Source organism: Taudactylus pleione, unplaced genomic scaffold, assembly GCF_031769625.1.
Source record: "Taudactylus pleione unplaced genomic scaffold, aTauple2 ptg001060l, whole genome shotgun sequence".
In the NCBI taxonomy this organism is placed as follows: domain Eukaryota; kingdom Metazoa; phylum Chordata; class Amphibia; order Anura; family Myobatrachidae; genus Taudactylus; species Taudactylus pleione.
In genome coordinates, this window is record NW_028285461.1 from 2064106 (window position 1) to 2086110 (window position 22005).

The 22005-nt window shown below is 47.1% G+C and overlaps 2 protein-coding genes across 4 annotated transcripts in view; one reads left to right on the plus strand and one right to left on the minus strand.

The window, feature by feature from the left end:
* Nucleotides 1-611: 611 nt before the first annotated feature.
* On the minus strand, nucleotides 612-12962 carry ZNF408 (zinc finger protein 408). 2 transcript variants are annotated; one of them, XM_088461485.1, is made up of 5 exons: nucleotides 11463-12110; nucleotides 9197-9411; nucleotides 9074-9120; nucleotides 5629-6173; nucleotides 612-2289 (listed from the first exon to the last, which is right to left on the minus strand). In XM_088461485.1, exons 2-5 carry the CDS (start codon nucleotides 9404-9406, stop codon nucleotides 656-658), a joined length of 2436 nt encoding a protein of 811 aa, XP_088317611.1. In that variant the 5' UTR covers nucleotides 9407-9411; nucleotides 11463-12110; the 3' UTR covers nucleotides 612-655. The 2 variants fall into 2 exon arrangements, with proteins under 2 accessions (XP_088317611.1, XP_088317610.1); XM_088461484.1 differs by lacking the exon at nucleotides 11463-12110 and adding an exon at nucleotides 12719-12962 and having other exon boundaries at nucleotides 613-2289.
* A 185-nt stretch (nucleotides 12963-13147) lies between these two features.
* Nucleotides 13148-22005, plus strand: part of ARHGAP1 (Rho GTPase activating protein 1) — a 72716-nt gene continuing 63858 nt past the window's right edge. For both annotated transcript variants that reach the window (XM_088461475.1, XM_088461476.1), the window contains exon 1: nucleotides 13148-13241. The gene's annotated coding sequence lies outside the window, so the exon portion shown is untranslated. The remainder of the gene's footprint in view (nucleotides 13242-22005) is intronic.

Consider the following 22005-nt stretch of genomic DNA (forward strand, 5'->3'; position numbering starts at 1 on the left):
GGTCGCTAGCTAAGCTGTGGGTTACCACCCACAGCTTTAGCGACCGACCAGGTTGATGGTCGTGATGGTCAAGACCCTTCGCGACCATCGGGGCTTGCGACGAGACCCTAAGGTTGGGTCTCGGCAGCTGCAAGCCCCAGGTAGCTTCCTGCTCTGATCGAGCAGGAAGCTCCCCACTGACATCACTGCTGATGTCAGTGCAGCTGCCCACAAAACGGCAAGCGTTCCGTCAAGAACGCCTCCATTTGTGTAGCCACCCCCCCGCCCCGCCTACAAAACGGGGCGAGTTGTTGATCAACATCGACAGCCGCCCCTTTTGTAGTGAGGTCCGGAGCGAGAGAGTTTCTCTCTCGCTCCGGGGCTTGCGCGTGCGCAGGGACTTAACATCGACCCGGTTGCGAGCGCTCAGTGCTCGCGACCGGGTCTGAATGAGACCCACAGTTTGAAGTCTCTGTAAAAGGGAAGTTTACATATATTCTTTTGCATGTTACAAAATGCATTTTCACTTTGGATTAATTCCTATTTAGATCATTTGTATATGAATTAGAATATTCAACAAATGTGAAATGATATATTGATTCAGTTGTGTTAGACAGATACTGACACAGTTAAGCAGAATTGAAAAATGTTTTTTTTTTTTCTTTAATGGAGACGATTACATTCCAGATTCCACTTCTATCACCTCAGCTACTGTGCTAAACCCAAGGGACTGGGGGACTAATAATAACCTGGGGCCATGTTCTTTCTGCAGGATGATCCCATTCTCGTGTTCATGTCCTGCTGGGACCGATAATGTCTCAGAGTCCAAGGGGAGCAGTAGGGTTGGGGGGCTCTGGGATCCACACAATTCTGAGCTCCCGGTGAAGTCGGCAAACACTATCCTCTCTGAGCCCTCTGCACCGTCGCTTGTATCCATCAACTGCACCAATACAAGTGTGTGCTCGGGTTCAGCGTCCGTCACCGGTCCCGCAGCGGGACCATCAGCCGCAGGTTCCTGCCCCTTGTGTCTGTGGCTGCGCAGATGGCGTTTCAGACTATGCTGCAGAGTGTAGCCCATCCCGCAAACATGGCAGCGGAACGGCTTCTCTTCCAGGTGGGATTTTAGGTGGCGCCGGAGCTTGGTGGCGACTGGGTAGGATTTCCCGCAGTACTGGCACAGGAACGGGCGTTCGCCGGTATGCAGCCGCTCATGGGCGCGCAGTGTATGAGGGTCCTTTAATGATTTTCCGCAGACCGTGCACAAATGCATTTCCCCCGTGTGCGCGATTAGGTGGCGCTTTAGCTCCGGCTGCTGTGGGAAGGCCTCGCCGCAGTACTGGCATTTATACGGCTTCTCGCCAGTGTGAAGACGCTGGTGGATGCGTAAATTCCCCTTGTGGCGGAAAGCGCTGCCGCAGTGCGAGCATGTGTACGGCTTCTCTCCCGTGTGCACCAGCATGTGGTTGCGCAGAGAACAACTGTTGGCCAGTTGCTTATTGCACACGCTGCAGTGGAGAGGAGTTCTTAATTCGCTAGTACCCGGAGTGCAGTAATTCTTGCGGTGAATGCGCAGGGTTGGCCGGCGAGCGAAGCTCTTGCCGCAGTCCTCACAGGCGTAGGGGCGTAGTCCTGTGTGCAGCACAGAGTGCTCTTTCAGGTCGCGCTGCGTGCCGTACGCCTTATCACAAAGCGAACATTTAAAGGGACGCAGGCCTTGGTGACCTAGCAGGTGGGCTTTGAAGCTCTCCTCCGAGCAATAGGCCTTCCCGCACTCCGTGCAAAGGAACGGCTTCAGCCCGCTATGGATAAAGCTGTGTCTCTTTAGGTGGCCCAGCTGGAAAAAGCTTTTGTTGCAATCTGGACAACTGAATCTGCGTTCCGATTGTCCTTTCAGCTTTGTTCCTTTATTCTCGGCCTCCTCCTTCACAGTTTTGTGGATATAATTTGGTTCCCCGATCTCCAGCCTGGAAACCTTAGCCTGGTTATCACCCTCTTTCCTAGGTGTGAGAGAGCGCCTCCTCTTGGCAGCTTTCTTTTGGCTTGTCCTCCTTTCATGGCCAGTTGATGTGTTTGTAACTACAGTACTGGTATTACTCTTCCCTCCCGGTAAATTATCGGTTCTCTCCTGATGTCCTGATTTCTGGGTTTTATCATTTATTCGAGAACCTCCACTGGGTCCATTTACGGGAACATTGGAGTCCTGACATTTCACCTGTAGCTTTTGGATACATTTTCCAGGAGAAGTATTTTGGGAGCTCTCAGTGGTTACCTCCTCGGTTACAGTGTTCTCATCGGTATCATCCGCAGACTCTACGAGAAATAACAGAGTAAAGGATTAGTTGTCATTATCGCTGCCACTCTGGGTTAATTCTTGCGCTCTGGCTGGCAGAGGATTTTGGGTATATAGCTCAACCACAGCTAAACTACAGATTGTCCATCTGAAACGAATCAATTATATTCTACTTCCACTTATTTGTATTTATAAAGTATCATTATTTGTAAATATTTGTATTTATAAAAGTATAATTAATCTTCCCTGCCCTACACAGGCACACTTTGAGTTCATTTTGTCTGTGACTTTTAATTGACCATTTTGATGCAGGATGTAAAGTCCATTTTCCAGATTTATACAGCAAAACAGAAGCTCTGTGCCCTTAAGCCGAGTACACACTGGAGCGATGTCGGGCCGATTTGTAATGGCAAATCGTCTACATCGCTCAGTGTGTACCGGCGATTGCGTGCTCCTGTGGTCGCTATTGACGGTTGCTAGGTTTAATGAGCTGCAAATCAAACCTAGTGATATCACTAGTGACCTGTAGTAAGTTAATGAAGGATGGAACAGTGGAGCTCATTCAAACCCGCTCGCTAGATGCTTTCGCTCGCTCCCAGCATATGCAAATCAAGCGCACGCCCAGCAGGGCAGGCGATTGCACGGCAAGGCATTAACACGCTCACTATGTATTGGCGTGCGATCACTTTGTGTATGCAGACGCCCACCAGCCATTCATATGACACCCACTTGCGCACGTCATCTCCTGGAAGTGCATGAAAACATTGGTACATCGGGTACCATCGGATGTGCTTGCAGCGCTTGAGGTTGACTATACCTTTCCGCAAGCACTGCGATCACTTCAGTGTGAAATACAACCAGGTGACGTGTACTATGACGCTGCCTGTTAATTATGCACGCCTGCTGAAACGGCGTTGAAATACTCAGGCACGCCTGCGTTCGTACCTTCACTCCCCCGTTTTTAGTGGCCTACCCCTGTTACCACCCACAGACGGCCTCTCCTGTCACTCATTCAACTGGGCTGTCTACGCTGGGAGAGCGAGCGATTCCCGATCTTTCACAGTGGTTCGCACACGCGCATTGCGATACATACGAATGCGCAGATTGCAAATATCGGCCAGCTACGAGCGATCTCATCCTAACAAGCGGGACTCAATCAGCTCCAGTGATCATTCCGTCGTTCATTAACTCGTTCCAGTGTGTACGGGCAATCTCAGTTCAAGGGCATTCATTCCGATGTCTGAACAAATGCCCATTGCTCAAGTGTGTACGCAGCCTACTTCTCCGCCCGTGGTGGTAGGTGTACCCCATGGGGTACATCATATATATTCAAGTGGAAACTGCACTCAGTTAAGTGTAACATTACTTATTTATTAATACACAAAAGAGGATCAGGTTTATTCTGGAAGAACTGAATGTTTTACATATATTTATTCATGATGTACTAGCACGATCAATGGCTTGGACTTTTAAACCATAAAATGATCTATGAATCATGTAATATTGTAAGAAATATAACAGAAAATTATATAATTAAGATGAACTAATAAATGGCAAAAGGGGCTTTCCCATGCACTGTAAGTCATTAATTTATTTGTGTCTATTTTTATTTGATTTATGAATCCTCTCTCTCTATAAATATTATTTTTCCAAATAGTGTCAAGCAATAAAAATAGTGTTTTAGGTTAGAGAAACCTTCTCTTATTATTTTAAATTACATATTATGATGAGAACCTTAATAATATAAATCTATACTAATACTATAAGACCGCTGTGTCTGTCTGTTTGTTTGTTCCAACTTTGCACAAAAAGTGGAAACTCCTAGAAATAACCTGCATTTTGTTTCATCTCCATCACTCACGTTAAAGCTGAGCAATAACAAAAACAACATTTATTGACATCATCAATGCAAGAGATAGGTGTGGCACCATGCACGCAGCTGGTAAGGGGTGGGGGGAGAGGTGATTTGTGCCCGCGGTCACTTGAACAGGATAGGCTACATAGCAGTCTGTGCACAGGGCACACAGTGACATTGGTGTGAGAGGTGGGTGAATAGAATAGGCTACATAGCAGTCTGTGCACAGGGCACACAGTGACATTGGTGTGAGAGGTGGGTGAATAGAATAGGCTACATAGCAGTCTGTGCACAGGGCACACAGTGACATTGGTGTGAGTGGTGGGTGAATAGGATAGGCTACATAGCAGTCTGTGTACAGGGCACACAGTGACATTGGTGTGAGTGGTGGGTGAGTAGGATAGGCTACATAGCAGTCTGTGCACAGGGCACACAGTGACATTGGTGTGAGTGGTGGGTGAGTAGGATAGGCTACATAGCAGTCTGTGCACAGGGCACACAGTGACATTGGTGTGACTGGTGGGTGAGTAGGATAGGTTACATAGCAGTCTGTGCACAGGGCACACAGTGACATTGGTGTGAGTGGTGGGTGAGTAGGATAGGTTACATAGCAGTCTGTGCACAGGGCACACAGTGACATTGGTGTGAGTGGTGGGTGAATAGGATAGGTTACATAGCAGTCTGTGCACAGGGCACACAGTGACATTGGTGTGAGTGGTGGGTGAATAGGATAGGCTACATAGCAGTCTGTGCACAGGGCACACAGTGACATTGGTGTGAGTGGTGGGTGAATAGGATAGGCTACATAGCAGCCTGTGCACAGGGCACACAGTGACATTGGTGTGAGAGGTGGGTGAATAGGATAGGCTACATAGCAGTCTGTGCACAGGGCACACAGTGACATTGGTGGGTGAATAGGATAGGCTACATAGCGGTCTGTGCACAGGGCACACAGTGACATTGGTGTGAGAGGTGGGTGAATAGGATAGGTTACATAGCAGTCTGTGCACAGGGCACACAGTGACATTGGTGTGAGTGGTGGGTGAATAGGAGAGGCTACATAGCAGTCTGTACACAGGGCACACAGTGACATTGGTATGAGTGGTGGGTGAATAGGATAGGCTACATAGCAGTCTGTACACAGGGCACACAGTGACATTGGTGGGGGAATAGGATAGGCTACATAGTAGTCTGTGCACAGGACACACATTGGTGTGAGAGGTGGGGGAATAGGATAGCTGCGTGCAACAGCTAGTAATAACATAAAAACTATCAAATAGAAAACACTGGCTGGGGCTTACTATGTCTAACATTTTCCAGTACATTTACGTTTCCTGTTCGTTACAAAGATGATCCATGATACAGGAAAAGCACAGGGTGACAAATAAACCTTATACAGTTCATATATCCCTCAATAACATATGCCAAGAAAACGACGCTTCCTAATTGAGTTATAATTGTCACAAAATAATTTTATACAAAGCCGGAAGTCTTGGAAACGGACCTGTAGCCTGGACTGTAATGGCAGGAATCCGGGTGGAGCTGGTCTGCTCTGTAGGTGTTTTTGGTGGGGCATTTTCTGAAAGATTAATGGAGAACTTTGCTCCCTCTGGTTCTGGAGAGAGCGGTGACACCTCTTCCTCTTGTTCTGCCGTCACTGCTGACACGGTCATCTCTAATTCAGGTGTCCCTGTAGCAGAAAGCACCTTCGGTTGTGGAGTCACAACTGATACTTCAGGCTGCCAGGATATATAAGGTGACTCTTTATCCCCTAAAATCTCTTTCGCGTGCTGCGGCTGTTGGTCATCGTTCGCCTCTGCTACGAACTGCAGTGGGGGTTTGGAAGTGGAGTCACTCACTGAATCCTGAACGGATGGAGCTGCTCCGTTCTGAGGCTTCTCTCCAGTATCCTCTGAGCCGGTTCTTTGTTCCTCTAGCGCAAACCGCAGTTCAGAACCGGGCTGGATAGGGGCGATGACCTGGAGTCTGAGACATTCACCCAGCCGGCATAATTTCACGTTCATCTGCTTTGCACTTCTTCTGATGAACCTGCAAAGCAGCACAGGGAGGGGTGAGACACCACACACCAGCGTGTCAGGAACAGGAACGATATCAGTATGAGGCGCTTGTTAACGTTTTATGCTTTTGAGTGTAAAAATTTTACCAATGTTTCAACAGTAAAATCTATGCAACAATTTTAGGTTGTCATTTTCTCAGTTCTAGAAGTAGAATCATGGCGTTTGCAAGTCCATTAGGTTTCCACAAGGGCAGCTTGGTCTCACTTCATGATAGGCAGCATAGCTGTGCAGTGGTTAGCATTACTGACTCACATCACTGAGGTCTTGGGTTCAATTCCCACCAAGGCCCTAGATGTGTGGAGTTTTATGTTCTAACCGTGTTTGCGTGGGATTTCTCCAACAATAGGAAAACATACTGTTAGTTTAACTGGCTTCTGATATAAAATAAAGTAACCCTAGTGTATATCTTGTGTGTCCAAGTGATAGGGAATATAGATTGTAAGCTCCACCGACTGGTGAGAATGAATTAAATAGTCTCTGTAAAATTGTTTATATATATATATATATATATATATATATATATACACACATACATACATATATATATATATATACACACACACACATACATACAGTATTTGTAATCAGGTGCAAAAAAAATTTTTTTTTTAATATAGATCTTAAAAAATATGTATATATAAATATATCTATAAATACTCTGATGATCACCCTACAAATAACATTAATAATAACTAATGCAACTCCCAATCGACAATTCTGTAATGTCGATATATACAATACAAATTACTTTTTTGATAAGAACAACATCAACGAGAGAGTGCGTAAAATTATTATGACAGTTTAATAAATTAACACGTAACCATAAAAGGATTGTTTGTTAAAAATGCGCATAATCAGGTAAATTGGGACTCACTCCAACGGCAGGCTTATACATTCAAATGCATTGTATCAGAATATTTCTGCTAAATAATAACTTCTCCAGACAAGTCTTTTGTCCTTAGTATAAATCACAGGAACAGCGGATATCAATTTAGCCTGTATATGTTAAAGTTCCACCGGAACAAGTACCCAGACTCCCTGTGATTATTAACTTGGTCAGCCGACCAATATTGGGCAATATAAATCCTGGAAATTGACAGTCTGCGCTAGTGATAAGGATCACCATATAACTCTCTCACCCATATTGGCTCCTGAGAATTGGCCTAATAATGCAGAGCCCCCACCGGGGGTCGGCAGTCAGATCGGAGCCTCCTGATATGACAACGGGGAGTCGGAGCACTGTAGCAATAGTCTGGCAGCCTGTTGCTACCCACTCAGGGACCGGCAACAACAAGCGGTGCTCCCTGATGCAGATAGAAGGGAGAAGTGTCGCTGCTCCGTAAAAGGCAATAGAAACTCTCTGTACAGCTGACTAGGGGAGTCCCGGGAGTATTAGGAGTGTCCAGCAATGTGCCCTAGGGTCGAGGCAGCCATCTTCGATGCATTACAAAGGTTACAGTGAGTGAGATAAGCCAAACAAGAATCTAAGAGGGGTATTCAATATGGGAGCGAAAAGTCCGTGCTGGACTTTTCGCTCCACATCGGAGATTTTTCTTGGATAAAGTATCGGGGGCGCGCGCCCGCTTTATACCCGTATTCAATATAAAATAAACAAAAACGGGACCTGGCCAAGTGGGATTTGCGATGAACTACGAATTTTTCCTGAAAAAAATTGTAGGACCCCCCTAAAGCTGTAAAAACATGGGGGATCACTATGGGTACCCCCATATTAGCCTGCAAATGAAAGTCGGGGATTTAAATAGCTGCGGCAGGTGCTTTTTTCCCGACATTGAAGAAGTGATGCAGAAGAGCACTTAGGTTATTTTTTTCGTTTTTTTAAGTGGTCCCATCAAATTTGGGGTACAGGAAAATGGGTACTAGCATATTTTGATGTCCCTAAAGTATTTTTTTTTTTAAATTCTGAAATTGTGCACCTGCCGCTATTAATCTATTCTAGAATACACCTGCCGAATACTTGCAGAATAGCCCTGAACCTATTTCCCTAGTTTTAAACAATTTTTTCCCAGTTTTTTTTTTTTCACCCCAACTTTTAAATTAATTTTTTGGGGTGTCCCTATTTTTTTTTTTTTACTTTTTTTGACACAGTTATTTTTTAAATGTCATTCCCAGGGGTGCAGGCTATTTTTTTTAAGCCTGCACCCCTAAACCCCAATTCTGCACTTTTTTTGACACCTATTCAATGGTGAAAAGTTATCCCCGTTTTTAATCAAAGACTTTTCGAACCTGCGAAAAGTCTTTGAAATTGAATACGGTGTAAAACTAAAACCTGCGATAATGACGTCATAGGTGCGAAATTAATGCAAAAACTGAGTTTTCGCTCCATATTGAATTCCCCTATATGACATATACAAATGATTGAAACGTGTGCAATACGATACGCACTGAATGAATAGTCACGCTGTTTATCCTGACCAACTTAACATGGATTGCTAACTGAATAACAAAAAGCTGCGGCCGTGGGTATTTAACCTGCCTTAAGCAATTTTCAGCCAAGTCACAGCTAATTGAATCGGCCTGTCTGCCAGCTGAGCATTAATTACTAAAAATGCTACACCAGAGGGCGCTGTCTTCATTATTTTCTCAGGCATCCTATTTCGGAAGCATGAATTGGGCATTACAGAAGACTGCTGCCACCCTTATACGAATAAGGGAGTGTTCCCACAGATTTGTACCAAACTAATACTTTAATGGCCTATCTTCTAGGACAAGTTTTTAGTTCATAGCGCTTTTACATCAGGTAAGCTCCGCAGACAGGCGTGCGCTCAACTTCAGCCCCATACTGTGCAATAAGATTCGGAGGGAATAAAAGAGCAGTAGGAGCAGAGGTAGCATTAATTTAGTCATACATACCTCAACCACCAAAGTTCAGTCTCCGGGGACAATAAGCTGAGACCTTGCTGTAAAGACATGAAGACAGAATGAACACAGAGGACTGATGAGCAGAAACTAACTAGTGTTCCACAAACAGCTTACCTCACTGATGGACAGTCCATCGTCACATCCAGGGCTGTAGGGTGGAAGGAATGAACCGCTGGGTAAATGCTCCCCAACACACCACAAGCCCAGACCCTCCTCCTGTGACAGAGAGGGACCCAAAGCCAGACCACGAGGGAGGCTGTGCAAAGCCAGACAGGCAGCATCCTGTGTGTCTTCCACAGGCTGGGGGGAGATTGGTGAATTCATACAACCTATAGAGAGACAAGGGTCTGTGAGGACACATAGTGAGACACATTTTACCTAACACTCAAAGTCTATAGCAAACATAAAACTTGACCCACTAAGAAAAAGCATAATGTAACATCCCCATACAATAAAAGTTTCCCAAACCATGACAGGAGTTAGATTACATGCAGCGTCAACATATCCTGACAGTGTGAGCTATCATCCTCTGTTATCAGCCATTTTAGGCAATGGAAGGCTACTTATGGACATTCGCATAGCTATCAGGGACTCGGTGGAACATTGGAGTTAGGCTCCCTAAAACCTGTAATTATGGTTCTACCGAAAAGCAAAATCAGTTTGAGGTGATATAACCATATAAAGGGCAGTAACTATTTACCATGTAAAGAGCTGTAGATAATGTCACAGGATATCACAAGATATGCAGTCAGGAAGCCGACGGTCAAAACACCAACCGCCGGCTTCCCGACTGTCAAATCCCGGCAAGGCACTAATGACAGGCGTCGAAATCCCGACGCCTGTCATTAGACCTAAGCCGGGAGCACGACGCCAAACATACCGAACGAAGGTAAGCCGGGCACTGGGCACGGACAGCCGCGCGGAGGGGGGTTAGGTTTTAGGGCCCCCGGGGGGGCTTAGGGTTAGGCACCCCCCCCGGAAGGGTTATGTTTAGGCTGCGGGAAAGGGGGGGATTAGGTTTAGGCACTTAGAGGGGGTTAGAGTTAGGCATTAGGGGGGGAGGTTAGGGCTAGGCACCCCTAAAGCAGGGTTAGGGTAGGGGGTAGGGTTAGGGGTACTTACCTAAATTAGCGATCGGGCTCTTTACCCCTGCCGGGCTTCCGCTGTTGGGATTAGAACCGCTGGCTATGCGGCCAGCGGTATTACATACTGATTCCATTATATGGTACCATAAAATAGTCAATAGTGGTAAAATACATGCTGACCCTGTATATGTTTTGGACAGTTCAGGGTATTGTGATTAGAAGCCCTAGGGGGTATATTTACTAAAGTGCAGGTTTTTTTTAGATGCATATTTTGCCCATAGCAACCAATCAGCATCTACCTATTATCTTCTAGAAGGTGCTAGATAAATGTTAAGTAGAATCTGATTGGTTGCTATGGGCAACATCTCCACTTGTTAAAACCCGCACCTTAGTAAATTTAATTTGCAGGAACGCTTGAAACATAGATGTATATTTTATGGGATGTAGTTGGGATACCTACAGCCGGAATGCCGGCTCTCGAAATCCCAGCCCCGGAATCCCCACTTCCAGCCAGAAGACCGGCGCCAGAATCCCGACAGTAGTGGAGATGATGATGCCACCGAAATCCTGACAACCGGCATCACGATCGTAAGTATAGCGGGGCAGGTAAGGTGTCAGCTGGGGGAAAGGTTAGGTCTAGGCACCACCTTGGGTGTTAGGGTTAGGCTACGGACAGGGGGGTTAGGTTTAGGCACTAAAGGGGAGGGTTAGGGTGCACTATAGGAGGGTTAGGGTTAGAGGGTTAGGAAACTTACCTAACCCGTCGGGATACCGAGCATCGGAATGCCGCTGTTGGTATTATGACAGCTGGCATCCCGAACTGCCGGTATTTCATACCCAACCCATATTTTATCTGTGACCAATATCGCTAAATAGGTCAGAATGTTCCACAGAATATCAAAGGCTAATTTCCTAAAGTTTGATACTGCTGAAACATCTACACACAAGCGCAGTCAGCCAGCAGCATTACACCAGTGTCCCCAACCTGCAGCCTCCAACATCATAGCTGCCTTATGTACAGTGTTTTTTTTTTGAGCTTTCAGTAGGGAGGGAGACATTATGGCGTGTGGCCTCCTTGCAGCTTAATACTCAGAGGCGCGCCCATTATGAAGACTCATTATGTTTTATATAAATATTATATCGGATTATATGAATGTAAGAAGTTGTTCATCTATGTAGGAAGGAGGTCAGCTGTATCTACACTAACGTGGGGGATTTACATGTACACATAAACAACATGAGCACAATACATGAGGCAGCTTTATATATATATATATATATATATATATACATACACACATGATGAATTATTCCTCATCACTGGATGTCTGCGGAGCTTGTGATCAGATGGACACTAACTACATGTGCTGTGGTTATGAGAGGTGTGATAAGAACATAGGGGAGCTCAACTGTTTTCACTGGGGAGTGGCCTAAGTTTTAGTTTAGGGGGGGAGGCTCAGCTGTATACATAGAAGGGAGCTCAGGTGTATGTATAATACAGGGGGGAGGCTCAGCTGTATACATAGAAGGGAGCTCAGGTGTATGTATAATACAGGGGGGGAGGCTCAGCTGTATACATAGAAGGGAGCTCAGGTGTACGTATAATACAGGGGGGGAGGCTCAGCTGTATACATCGGGGAGGAGGCTCAGCTGTATACATAGAAGGAAGCTCAGGTGTATGTATAATACATGGGGGTTGGCTCAGGTGTATACATAGAAGGGAGCTCAGGTGTATGCATAGAAGGGAGCTCAGGTGTATGCATAGAAGGGAGCTCAGGTGTATGCATAGAAGGGAGCTCAGGTGTATGCATAGAAGGGAGCTCAGGTGTATACATAGAAGGGAGCTCAGGTGTATGTATAATACAGGGGGGGAGGCTCAGCTGTATACATAGAAGGGAGCTCAGGTGTATGTATAATACAGGGGGGGAGGCTCAGCTGTATACATAGAAGGGAGCTCAGGTGTACGTATAATACAGGGGGGGAGGCTCAGCTGTATACATAGAAGGAAGCTCAGGTGTATGTATAATACATGGGGGTTGGCTCAGGTGTATACATAGAAGGGAGCTCAGGTGTATGCATAGAAGGGAGCTCAGGTGTATGCATAGAAGGGAGCTCAGGTGTATACATAGAAGGGAGCTCAGGTGTATGCATAGAAGGGAGCTCAGGTGTATGCATAGAAGGGAGCTCAGGTGTATGCATAGAAGGGAGCTCAGGTGTATGCATAGAAGGGAGCTCAGGTGTATGCATAGAAGGGAGCTCAGGTGTATGCATAGAAGGGAGCTCAGGTGTATACATAGAATGGAGCTCAGGTATATACAAAGAAGGGAGCTCAGGTGTATGTACAATACATGGGGGAACCCAGTTGCTTAGGGGGTGAAGGATCTATATACATAGGTTGTCACTCTCAGCTGTATATTATACACAGAACAGGCGCTCAAGCACTTTCCGAATCCCGAGCTGATGTGGGACTACATGTCCCAGCATGCCGTGCCGCGCAGATGATGTTAAGGACACGCTGCTCTATTTGAACCCATCCCCTCTGACAACACACCTGCCGCTCCCGGGTCCCGCACCTGCCCGCAGCCTCACACAGCAGGAAGTAAACATCCGGCTCCAGCAGTCACTCAGCGCCGGAAACGGTCCCCACATAAACTATGTCCCCCTACAGGAAACATGTGCAGGACAAGTTCGTTCCGCACAGAAACTCCCTGGATAACACGATAGTAGGGAACACGCCGGGCGGTGACACGCTGCTGAGGAGCGGCCGCCACCTGTAACTTGCTACGCCTGGTCTGTCCTCCCGGTGCTGCTAACTACAGAAAGTACTGTCGCTGGGGGAAACTACACTTCCCAGAAGACACTGTGTCCAGGCATGACGTCAGCAGGCCCCACCTCGGGTGGAGGCGGTGTCAGGGCGGGGTCCTGACAGTGGGGGGGGGCTGTGGTTGCTATGGCGACCTGATTTCCCTTTCCGCCCGAGACCCGGATGCCTGTCTGCTGCCAGTGAGGAGGAGACGGGAGAGAGGAGAGGGGGAGCGCTGCCACAGACACACTCCCGGGAACTGCGGCTGGAGGTGAGCTGACGTCACCGGTCACATGACAGTGGCTCCGCTGAGGGGCCCCCCATATACTTGTCCTGACAGCGGCTCCTCAGGTGTAGTCCCGCACTCTGTGATCACCTGGAGGACCCTTTGAGGCTGCCACATGAAGGGCAGGTCCCTGAGGGAGTGACAGCTGTGCCTCCTATCGGGGACTGTAGTTGGGGTGGGCTCTGACATCCTGTCCCTATTGCTGGCTGCTGAGCTGTTATCCTCCATATAGGAGGCAGGTACCAGAGCCCTCCCTGTGTACCTCAGGTGTGTGTGTCTGTACCTCAAGTGTGTGTGTACCTCCATGTGTACCTCAGGTGTGTGTATTATTATTATCATTTATTTATATGGCGCCACAAATGTTCCGCAGCGCCTTACAGCACATAAACAAGTTATAGACAAGCGACTTACAGAACAATACAATACAGGACCAGGACATGGATAATAAATATTGCTACATTAGTGACCATAACACCCAGATAAGCAACAGAGCATAAGTAACCAAGTGTTAGGTGCCCTAGTGGTGAGTAAGAAGTAGATGAAACTAAAGTAGGGAGAAGTACAAGAGGGTAGAGGGCCCTGCTCATAAGAGCTTACATTCTAAAAGGGGAGGGGAAGACAAACGGGTGACACAGATGGGGAGGAAGGTGTATGTATCAGGGAGTTAGAATGATAGCTGGAAGGCTTTGATGAAATAATGGGTCTTGAGAGCCCGTTTGAAGGATTGCAAAGAGGTGGAGAGTCTGATGGGGAGTGGGAGAGAGTTCCAGAGGTGGGGAACAGTGTGGGCAAAATCTTGGTGGCGGGAGTGGGAGGAAGTAATCAGCTGGCATGAAAGGTGGCGTGCTTTAGTTGAACGAAGAGAGCGGAGAGGAGAGTGAAGGGTGATGAGATCAGAGATGTAAATGGGGGAAGATTGGGTGAGGGCTTTGTAAGCGAGCGTGAGAACCTTAAATTGGGTTCTAAAAGGGAAGGGGAGCCAGTGGAGGGCTTGTAGGAGAGGGGAGGCAAATGTAGAGCGTTTGGAGAGGAAGATAAGCCGTGCAGCAGCATTAAGGATAGACTGGAGAGGAGAGAGATGGGATTTTGGGAGGCCAGATAGGAGGAGGTTACAGTAGTCCAATCTGGAGATGACCAGTGAGTGTATGAGGGTTTTTGTAGAATCCTGGGTGAGATAGGGTCTGATCTTAGAAATATTTTTGAGATGTTTTGTACCTCTGTGTGTGTACCTCCCTGTGTGTGCACCTCAGGGGTGTGTGTGTACCTCCCTGTGTGTGCACCTCAGGGGTGTGTCTGTACCTCCCTGTGTGTGCACCTCAGGGGTGTGTCTGTGCCTCCCTGTGCACCTCAGGGGTGTGTCTGTGCCTCCCTGTGCACCTCAGGGGTGTGTCTGTGCCTCCCTGTGCACCTCAGGGGTGTGTCTGTGCCTCCCTGTGCACCTCAGGGGTGTGTCTGTGCCTCCCTGTGCACCTCAGGGGTGTGTCTGTGCCTCCCTGTGCACCTCAGGGGTGTGTCTGTGCCTCCCTGTGCACCTCAGGGGTGTGTCTGTGCCTCCCTGTGCACCTCAGGGGTGTGTCTGTGCCTCCCTGTGCACCTCAGGGGTGTGTCTGTGCCTCCCTGTGCACCTCAGGGGTGTGTCTGTGCCTCCCTGTGCACCTCAGGAGTGTGTCTGTGCCTCCCTGTGCACCTCAGGGGTGTGTCTCTGTGGCTCCCTGTGCACCTCAGGGGTGTGTCTCTGTGGCTCCCTGTGCGCCTCCAGGGGTGTGTCTCTGTACCTCCAGAGATGTGTGTCTGTACCTCCCTGTGTACCTCAGGTGTGTGTACCTCCATGTGTGTGTGTGTGTCTCTGTACCTCCAGGTGTGTGTGTGTGCCTGTACCTCCCTGTGTACCTCAGTTGTGTGTACCTCCCTGTGTACCTCAGGTGTGTGTACCTCCATGTGTGTGTGTGTGTCTCTGTACCTCCAGGTGTGTGTGTGTGCCTGTACCTCCCTGTGTACCTCAGGTGTGTGTGTGTGACTGTACCCCCCTGTGTACCTCAGGTGTGTGTGTGTGAGACTGTACCCCCCTGTGTACCTCAGGTGTGTGTGTGTGAGACTGTACCCCCCTGTTTACCTCAGGTGTGTGTGTGTGTGTGTGTGAGTGAGACTGTACCCCCCTGTGTACCTCAGGTGTGTGTGTGTGTGAGAGAGACTGTACCCTCCTGTTTACCTCAGGTGTGTGTGTGTGACTGTACCCCCCTGTGTACCTCAGGTGTGTGTGTGTGTGTGTGTGTGTGTGACTGTACCCCCCTGTGTACCTCAGGTGTGTGTGTGTGTGTGTGTGTGACTGTACCTCCCTGTGTACCTCAGGTGTGTGTGTGTGTGACTGTACCTCCCTGTGTACCTCAGGTGTGTGTGACTGTACCTCCCTGTGTACCTCAGGTGTGTGTGTGTGACTGTACCCCCCTGTGTACCTCAGGTGTGTATCTCTGTACCTCCCTGTGTACCTCCAGGTGTGTGTCTCTGTACCTCAGGTGTGTCTCTACCTCCCTGTGTACTTCAGGTGTGTGTCTGTACCTCCCTGTGTACCTCAGGTGTGTGTGTGTCTGTACCTCCCTGTGTACCTCAGGTGTGTGTGTCTGTACCTCAGGTGTGTGTTTGTCTGTACCTCAGGTGTGTGTGTGTGTGTGTCTGTACCTCCCTGTGTACCTCAGGTGTGTGTGTGTGTACCTCCCTTTCTATCTCAGGGAGGGACTTCTATGCTACTGCAGACACCTGGAAGTGGTGTCGGCGGCTCAGCTTATGTGCGCATGCGTGAAGCTCAGACTGCTTCTGCGCACATGGTAACCACTGACTCAGACTAGGGAGGAGCGACATAATTGGAGTGGCCTTATACACTGCACAATGTGTGGCAGCGACATCCATCCAGAGAGTGGAATTGGCAGAACGACGGTTATGCCGGGTATACACTAGACGATATGTTGTCCGATCCGGCCGGTTCGGACGACATGTCGGCAACATCATCTAGTGTGTACCCTCTGTCACTGATGATGCACGCTTCCGTGCATCGTCAGCGACCTCACCCGTCGGACTTGCATGCGGGCAACATCATCAGCAAGGGCCATGCTGCCTCGCTGTCGCTCCCGACATCGGGTCACGTCGCACTATAGGTCGTTAACTGTGTACCCAGCTTTAGTAGGGTCAGACAGGTTTGATAGCCAGGTGATTCCGACCACTTCTCGGCCACATTCAGGTTGTGAACGATCATCGCTCAGGTCCATACGCTGAATGATAATCGCCCAGTACAGATCTGAGCGATTATCTCTCGGTGTGTGTGTGTGTGCAGCTTTAAGCTGGGTACATAATTGTAAGCTTTTGCCCAGCGGTGCACACGACTAGATCGATTCAGACTGACCAAAATCATCCCAAAAACGGCCGATATACACTGACCTATAATCGTTTAGTTCCAAACGATCCTTACAATTCCAAATTGTCTCATCTCCTTCGGAAAATGCTAAATAATTAGCAGATATCGGACCAAGGTCCATACACATTGCAGATTCTGAATGATACCAAAACGGCGGGACATAGTGTGTGCAGCACACGCTATATATCTGGAGCCGTTCCGTTGGGTTTTAGACCGACCGTCTGACCTTGGGGTAGCGTACACACTATACAACTATCGGCCCTATCGGAGAGATATATCCATGTCTGGTTGAGAATGGCATATTGTGTACCCAGATTTAGTCTTGTATTAACTTTGTAGCTTTACATACACCTGTATCTAAATTTAGGCAAGTCCCGGTATATATTTTTTGTGTGGATACAGTTACTTTCTTTTTTCCAATAGAAAAAATTGCACTATATATACGACCCGATATGAAAAAAAAAAAAAAATAAAATAAAATCTAAAAGTGGTTTGACAGTCTTTTATTGTATTTTTACAATGTATGGTATATTGGAACTTTTGCTCCTTATGGTATGCTCAATTTGTTATTGAAATTGTTGCATGTAGGTTTTCCACATTCATTAATAAAGACCTAACAAAATAAAGAAAAAATAGCACTATAAATGGCGAATAGCTGTGAGGTTCCGTTGAAATCTGAGGGCTAATAGCACAGGATTTCCGGCCAGGGAAATCTTGCTAGGCTTAGCATGCTCCCCATAGAGGTGCAAAAGAAAAACCCGCTGGGGGTTCTGTACTGTAATAGCTGGGGATTCTGGGGATCCCGTACTGTAATAGCTGGGGATTCTGGGGATTCTGTACTGTAATAGCTGGGGATTCTGGGGATTCTGTACTGTAATAGCTGGGGATTCTGTACTGTAATAGCTGGAAATCTGCACATGATTTGAAGGAACCTTACGCTAAATTGAATCTCCCCTGTAATCGGTGAGTTCTGTCATTATAGCTACATTGTTCAAGAAAAAGCTTGTGTGTATTATAAGGAATAGTGCAGCCAACCTCCTACTGTAAATTGTCGTGTGTGTGTGTATATATATATATATATATATATATATATAGCCATGGATTTCAGTAGCCTCTGAGATGTACAAAGGTACTGCATGGTATTTTAGTGATCTAACCAAGGTGAGTTTTTTGTTGGTGCTGATGGGCTTATATGCACCAGCCTAGAAGAAAACTGTTGCTGGATAGTTTTATTGAAATTTTGGAAGATTTTCATGATACCCCTTTTAGACAGAAATCCAAATTACCTAGTTAAACATTTCAACCTGGTATTTTGGTGATTTACACGGGATCTTTTTCTGTCTGAAAGGGTCCTCTCGGGTCTAAATTCCCGGGATTTCGACCCAGGAATTTACCAGGGTCGGAGACACAGGTATTTAGTCCCGGGTTGACCCTTTCAGACAGAAGATATACCTGTGTAAATCAGCAAATTACCGGGTTGAAAAGTTTGACCCGGTAGTTTGCTCTTCTGTCTGAAGGGGGGTACAGACAGAGACTGGCACAACAACCCGGTACGCAAAAGTCTGGGAAAAATCCGGGTTTCTTGCTATTTTCTCTCTGAAAGTGGTATGATTAAACTTTTTTTTTTTTTTACCCAGTGTAATGCTGTGTTATCACTGATCATCATTAGAAGACTGCTTTCTGTTGCTTAATACTGTATAATTATTTATCCTTTTATATAGTGCCAACTTATTATGTAGCTCTTTTGCAATTAATTTTTTTTTTTTTTTAATCATTCATGACAGTCTCTGCTGAGATGGGAAAGGGGTGGGTTAGGATATTGACACTTGTTGGTAGGTATCCTAACCCTCCCCCTCTCCTTACCCTAACCTTCCCTTCTCGGTGCCTGAATCTACCCCCCCTCCAGTGCCTAAACCTAACCCTAACCCTCCCTCTAGTGCCTAACCGCTAACGTTAACCATCCCCCTAACCCTGCTACTTACTTTCGGGGTTACCGACGGCCGGGATGCTAGCGTCAGGATTCTGACAAGTGTCGGGATTCCATCGCTGGCATTCTGACCGCTGGAGTCCTCGCGGTCGAGATATTTACCACATCTCCTACCTGCCCTAGTGCAGCTTTACACACTAACCTTAACACACCTGCGTTTTTTTTTTTCTGTCTGTGGATGAAAATAAACCCACGCACACTCAGCACAGACGGGCACAAATGTTGTGGCATGCGAGCTGCAGGCAGCGGCAGGATTTTAGTGATGTAGTCTTAAGTTGGAATGTTTGCGAAAACAAACAAAAATAACCTGGTTTTGCCTGTAAAACAAGTTGTTGCTTTAAACTTCTAAGCTACATTGCCGAAATCTCACTGTTGCAGGCTTTTACGTTTGGGCCAGGTTTGTAATCGAGCCTATGATCCTAGCACTGTGAGTCAGCAATGCTATCCATTGTACATGCTGTGCCGTTCTGTGTCTTTCATACATCGGTCTCCCTGGAATCGTAAGACTGCCTTTACTTGTGTAATACTGTGCTGTCTCTTTCTTAGATCAGTGTCCCTCTTATTAAGAGATTCTTTATCTGTTTATTACATAGAGAAGTATCATGGTCTAACTTTTCCTTGTAACACTCTGTTGAGTTGTCTTTCATAGATATGCCATCCTCTCATTACAGGATAATTCTGCTGTCTTTTAAAGTTATAGTTCTCTCCTAAAACATTCATTGGGGTGTTGGTTCCATTTATTTGTAAATTATAATATATGAGTAAAGCATAAAATGTTCTAATGTACTATAATTGCTATTAGTACAATTTCAGATTATTCATAAACTAATTCTTTTGAATAGGTGACTTTAGTTAACTATTACAAACTGGTGCTTATTTTGTATCAAACAGGAAGTATTGTGTGGTCACTAGTAAGTAAATGGATCTGGCTTCTCCGTACCCTCCCTGTCCTCTTACTTACACCATTCCTGGTCCTCTTCTGTCCTATTGCAGGGTGCAAACTGCTTGCCCATGCTCCCACTGAGCACATTAGTTGGTGTTGGGTCATCAGGTTAGCAAATCTGAGGACCTTTTTATTTTTAATCAGTTTCTAGTTTTCTAATGGATTCTGTGTAGTACTCTGAAATCAGTTTTACACACCTCCTCCTTCCATAGCAAAATTGAATGAGTGTATGTGACAGTGATGTGGGCGTATAGATTGGTGAAAGGATTAAGACACAAAGGGGGCGATTCAATTCAGCGCAATGCTGAATAGCCCCGGGAAGGAGTTCCCAGAGCTAATTCAATTGACCGAGCTGTTAAGTGCAACTACAGAATTTCTGTTTGCACCTCCTTAAGTGCGAGCAGAAATCCGACTTAAGTGCCGGCCACAATGCTGTTTTCCGCTATAATCAGACCATATTTCCTGCAACTTTATTTATTTTATTTTTATTATTAAGCTTACCACATGCTTGTTGGCATAGGGCCTGATTCAGACCCACTCGCGAGCGGCTGTCCGCTCGCAAGTGGGTCGATGTTCTGCACTGAGCATGCGCACGATGGAGGGAGCTCCGTCGTGCGCATGCGCGAGACGCGACGAGCGAAGGACTTTCCTTCGCTTGTTGTGTCTGATCAAAGGGGGCGTGCTGTCGATGTTGATTGACAGCACGCCCCCTTTGGTAGGCGTGCCGGGGGCGTGCCTCCCTGACGGGGGCTTTCCCACGGGAACGCCTCCCGTCAGAAGCCGGCCCACTGACATCACTAGTGATGTCAGTGGGAGTGATTTTGGCTCTGATAGAGCCAAAATCACTCCGGAGCTTGTGGTTGAAAACCTCAACCGCAGGCTCCGGCTCGCAGTTTCGATGGTCGCGATGGTCACGACCATCGCGGCCATCAAACTGCACGCTCGTATAGCCTGTGGGTGGTGACCCACAGCTATACGAGCGTCCAGGAGGACGCTCCATTTTCATGGAGGGCGGCCCTCATTCAGAGCGTGCGCTCTGCTCAGAGCGTACGGCTCTGAATGAGGGCCATAGTCTGTCTCATTCAGAGATGTTTTCATACATCTGCGATGGTGGCGGTCCTGCGTCATTGCACTCTTGGGAATGTTTCTGAGCGGGATAGGGGCGGTACCGACCTCCACTACGCCCCAATTTTCTGGGGGTGCTGAGGCCAAGGTCTGCGTCTTTTCGATGTGGACTTAATGGCCTCTGCTACGTAGCTGTGAGGGACGATCTGAGTAACCTCGGGGTTACTCAGATGGCCGATTGGTCTCGCATATAGGGCCTGATTCAGACCCGCTCGCTAAGATGCATACTCTCCCTGCTGCCGATGGTATGCAGTGTGTATGCATTGTGCGCATGTGTATACCTTAGCGAAAGATCACAATGCATTCGCTCGCTGCGCATAGACAGCCCAGCAGAGTGAGTGACAGGGGAAGCCGTTTGTAGGTGGTAACAGGGGCTGGTCATTAAAAACGCAGGCGTGCCTGAGCATCTCAACTGAGTTTTAGAGGTGTGCAAAATTATAAGACAGCATCATAGTACAGATCACATGGCTTGTTTTACACTGAAGTGCTGCGATAGCATCCGATGTACCGATGGTTGCATACACTTCCTGGACATGACGTGCACAAGTAGGCATCTTAAAACAGCCTGGTGGGTGTCTGCATACACTATGTGAGCGCTCTCTAAGAAATACTGGGCATGCTAATGCATTGCTGTGTGATAGTACTGCCTACGCAATTTGCATACACATCGTGCGAGCAGCTCTGAATCAGGCCCATAGTCCGATGCTGCCTCTTAGTATGCACCTACTCACAGGAGCATGGCAAAGCACCCAGCATCTGGGACTAAAGTAGTCACTACTGTATAAGGATGGCGGGACAGCCCCATAATAACTGCATTTTTATCTGGATGTATTTAGATGCTAAAATGTAACACTTTAATTATTGTGTTACAACTTCATTTTATACATCTCTCATGTACATAACACATAATCAAAATCTATTTTTTGACATAGAGATAGATGTATGAAGGACTTAATTTTGACATAACACCAGGTCATCTTATACACACACATTCCGCAGCACATATCCTAACCCACTGCTCCATGCTCCTTCCTCACTATCTACCCCATCTGTGTCACGCCTGTCTATCTACCCCTCCCCTTTAGAATGTAAGCTCTCACGAGCAGGGCCCTCGTCCCTCATGTGCTTCTCCTCCCCCTACTTATAGTATCATTTACTCCTAACTCCCCACAACGGCACCTAACACTTGGTTGCTTATGTCCTGCTGCTTGTGTTATGCAGCTATGTCTATAAACCATGTCCTTGTCCTGCATTGTATTGTACGGCTAATAACTGTTTTACTTGTGTG

Bases quoted from the DNA above. Each gene is read 5' to 3' on its own strand.
- ZNF408 (XM_088461485.1), bottom strand. From the start codon at position 9,406: ATGAATTCACCAATCTCCCCCCAGCCTGTGGAAGACACACAGGATGCT. The intron at 6,174-9,073 runs GTATGTATGACT...GCTGCTTTGCAG, and splicing joins ACTGAACTTTGGTGGTTGAG to GTTCATCAGAAGAAGTGCAA. The intron at 2,290-5,628 runs GTCCGTTTCCAA...TATTTCTCGTAG, and splicing joins CATTACAGTCCAGGCTACAG to AGTCTGCGGATGATACCGAT.